The sequence below is a fragment of the Austrofundulus limnaeus genome, unplaced genomic scaffold, assembly GCF_001266775.1.
Source record: "Austrofundulus limnaeus strain Quisiro unplaced genomic scaffold, Austrofundulus_limnaeus-1.0 Scaffold921, whole genome shotgun sequence".
NCBI lineage: Eukaryota > Metazoa > Chordata > Actinopteri > Cyprinodontiformes > Rivulidae > Austrofundulus > Austrofundulus limnaeus.
The window spans coordinates 47,679-51,249 of record NW_013953323.1 but is presented as its reverse complement, the minus strand read 5'-3'; the positions used below and the strand labels follow the sequence as shown (position 1 = coordinate 51,249).

The 3,571-nt window shown below is 38.8% G+C and overlaps 1 protein-coding gene across 2 annotated transcripts in view; it reads left to right on the top strand.

Moving 5' to 3' along the window:
- LOC106533311 (thyroid hormone receptor alpha) overlaps window positions 1-3,571 on the top strand; it is a gene marked incomplete in the record, with an annotated part of 43,827 nt that overhangs the window by 25,738 nt on the left and 14,518 nt on the right. The window contains 1 exon segment of one of the 2 annotated variants that reach the window (XM_014029578.1): window positions 2,370-2,619. Within the exon segment in view, the coding sequence (XP_013885032.1) occupies window positions 2,588-2,619 (32 nt within the window). 2 annotated transcript variants of the gene reach the window in all.

Below are 3,571 nucleotides of genomic sequence, written 5' to 3'. Positions count from 1 at the left end.
TTATTATTATTATTATAACAGCTTTTTTACACTCATACTTTGAAAACCTTGGAACTAGATGAATATGATTTACTATATTTGTCACAGGAACACATCATGAATGTTATGTTACATCACACACCTTATGTTCTGTAAAATATGCCAACCAACTAGGGAAAAATGTCAAATGTGACAGTAATCATTGAAATAGCGAAACTCTGGGTTCACTGTTACAGTCATGTTTCCATCTAGAAGACACACACTGTATCATACGTCTAAAAATACTTATAAACTGTTTTTTTAGTTATACTRTGCATACTGTGAAAACAACAGACAGAAGTATTCTGTACTGAGCCTCAYGTCGAGCCTGTTCTGCAGGATTAAAACATGTTGACCAGAACGGCTCAGTCYAACCAGAACCCTGCTACCAGAGTCTGGATTATTTAATTTGGRCCAGTAGCTTGCTTTAGATGCTTCTCTGTTTCATTGCACCTGATTTGAATAAACAAGTCATTATCAGGTCTCTGCAGAACCTGAAGACCTGTTGAAAGAGCAGGAAAACACTTGAAACATGCACGATAGTGGTCCTTGATTTAAAAAGTAAAACAGTTCAAATGACTCATTAATCAAGTCTAATCCATTCACTTGTTTTTTTAAGTAGCACTCAACATATAATTAGCTCTCACGAAACAGAAACCAACAAAATTTCAATGAGGAAAAATCAGTTTTAAACAAACAACAAAGCTTTTTAAGATGAGTCAAAGTAAAATGTCAGCTTTTAATTCTAACGTCTGAAATTATGCAATTACTGTGTTATTAAACAGTTATTTTAACAGTATGGTTTAGGTGTTACTGACACTAAAAACAGCTGTGAGTGTGTTTTCTGTCAGAAAGCTACAAGTCTGTCCCATCAACACCAAGAAAATCTAATTAAGTTGTATTAAATCTCCACAGTGTGTTTCTGTGATTCAGAACCAGAAACTGCTGCAACCTGAGTGAACTGACCGTTCTACTGAATAACTCTGTCAGGTTTCCATGTAGAGTGTGCAAGAAATGGTCAGCGAAAGCAAAGTCAGCGTACGTAACAAGATCTTCACCCAAGCAGTGGATAATAGAACAGGAAATGAGATGACTGAAACAGAATAAGTATGTGTGAGCTGCAGACAAACAAGGAAACACAGTTTAAGTGACAAAAACTAATTAAGAAAACTGAGCTGAGTAACGAGAACAGGTGAGAGAGGGCGTGGCCAGACTGACGAGCAGGATCTTAACTGATCACAAATACAGAAAACATCATCACGCTCAAAGGTGGATCTAAAACATAAAAAGTCATCATAAACAATAAAAAACAATCAGAATGTACCAACATACTTATTTTCCTGGAAAGTATCAATTCATCAAAATCGTWTAATGTTGGGTAATTTATCACTTTGGACAAATTTGGATTCATTAACAATTTTCTGACAACATGCACCATGAACAAAATAGACAGAAAAAGTTAAGTGCAGGTTCTAATAATAATTAATGGCAAAACAACAGATTCGTTTGCTGACTTTAGGCTTTTACTCTGATGTTAATGGTTTTTCTGCAACTAATGATGCTCATGTTGCTACAAGTAGCTCTTCTCAAACCGACGGCATAAATATTTGTCTTGTTAGCATTGGCTGTGCCGAGCCAGGGCATTCAGTGTTTCTCGAACAAACAACAAACAAAACTTTAACTACAACCAGAAGAGCTGCCAGATGAACTTGGCTTGATAAGAGCAGAAAGGAAAATGTTTTCTGCGCTGAGGATGCAGACAAGCTCGATCACGTGCTGTCGCCTGACATGAACCCCACTTCTGATCGTTAAGCTGCACAAATTCAGAGGTACGTAGCTGCAGCTCTGCTCTGCAAAATAACTTTCACACTTTCAGCCGAGAGAGATGAAAGCACGGCCTCATTTCATTTATTGGCCTGTCTAACATCTCTGTGTCCTCAGAGGACCGGGGCTCAGTGTGCTGCACAGTCTGCATCACTCCTGCTCTTATGTAACCCAGTTCACATTAAAGCTGTAGGAGTACGGAGGGGCAGAGGGAATATTCTGTTTAGAGGTTTCTTCTTCCTCGGGGTCAAGATAAAAAAAACGAGTTTCACACAAGAAGGGAAGGGCTTTAGAAGGCTAACAGGAGTGTGAAAATCAGCATGAATGATGGAGAACAGGATGGGCGGAGAAGCAGCGGGGACAGTTTGTCAGAACAGCAGTGAGCTGTGACGACAGAGGGACTACTACACATTCAGGCAGACAGAGAGGCGGGAGGTGGGATAGTGTAGATGGAGGCGGGTCTAGAACAGCTGAAAGGGAGGGAGAGAACTAAACAGAGCAGTTTGTCCTGTCAGAAGTCAGTCTGAGAACGACTGTCGCTGCGGGCTGCTTCACAGGTCAACTCTGCCGGACTTCACAGGGAACCGTTTGGGTCGTTGCCAGTCGGGGATTTAGGATCCAAAGCTTTAGTGTGTTTTCCTGTGAAGAGGACTGAATAGGAARCTGTTTCTGGGAGGTTGGAAGAACAGGAAAAGCTGCTGGGTGGATGTTTTCCCACTTCTGATCTGCTTCGGAAGGCAGCAACATGCATATCTTACAACCGTATTGCATCAACAGGTTTGTGTTTGTTAAAACCACACTTCATGTTCCATTTATGGCTTTGTGATTTGCACCTTAAATACTTGTTAAGTCTTGTAGATCAGTTTGTCAATCTTCACTAATTAGCAGTTGCTCACAAACTGGGCTTCCACACAATGCAATTTATTTAGAATAACAAATTTGGCAGGACTTTTTTCAAATCAAGCCTGTAGTCAGCCATGTTGTACTTTAGATTGGGTACACAGAGCAGGAGAACAAACTTGTCTGCATACCAGCATATCTTCCTCTCTTTTTTTTTTCCGTGAGGTGACAAGTGTGTTATTAACTGCTTGTTAAATTTTCAGTGTGCTGTTGAAGCACTCAGTCAACATTTCACTCCTCTCTGTCCTGTTCAACCTGTTTCAAAAGTGACATTTGTACTTCCTGTGTGTGATCAAAGCGAAAGCACAGGATTGGAACATTTGTTACAGCAAAACAAAAATAAATAAATAAAATAAAATAAAAAATTACCTCGTGTTTAACTGAGCTAAACATTAATAAAAGGGTATTTAAAATGTATACGTTTACACAAAGCTTTAATTGTATAATTGTAGAGGTACAGCAATTAGATTGGTATTTCTAAAAGAAATAAGATGATCTGTTTTGTTACCCAGTAACAACACAAAACGTTTACTAAGCAGACTTAACTGACTTTTTTTTTGTCAGAAGGTTGGAAAGAAACTCTGTACAGTTAAAATAAATATACAAAAATAATCTTAACACTGCTGCTGCTTTTACATCAAAATGACTCACAGGGCCTCGTCATTTTGACCCAAGGGCAGCAGGAGGATTATTTGTCAGTAAAATTAACACAACATGACTGGAAATCTGCTGAGGGTAAAAAAAGAAACCACACACACACACACAAAAAAAAAGAAAACAATAGCGATTAAAAACATTTACATGCAGGTGAAGTGGTCAGAGCAGAGAG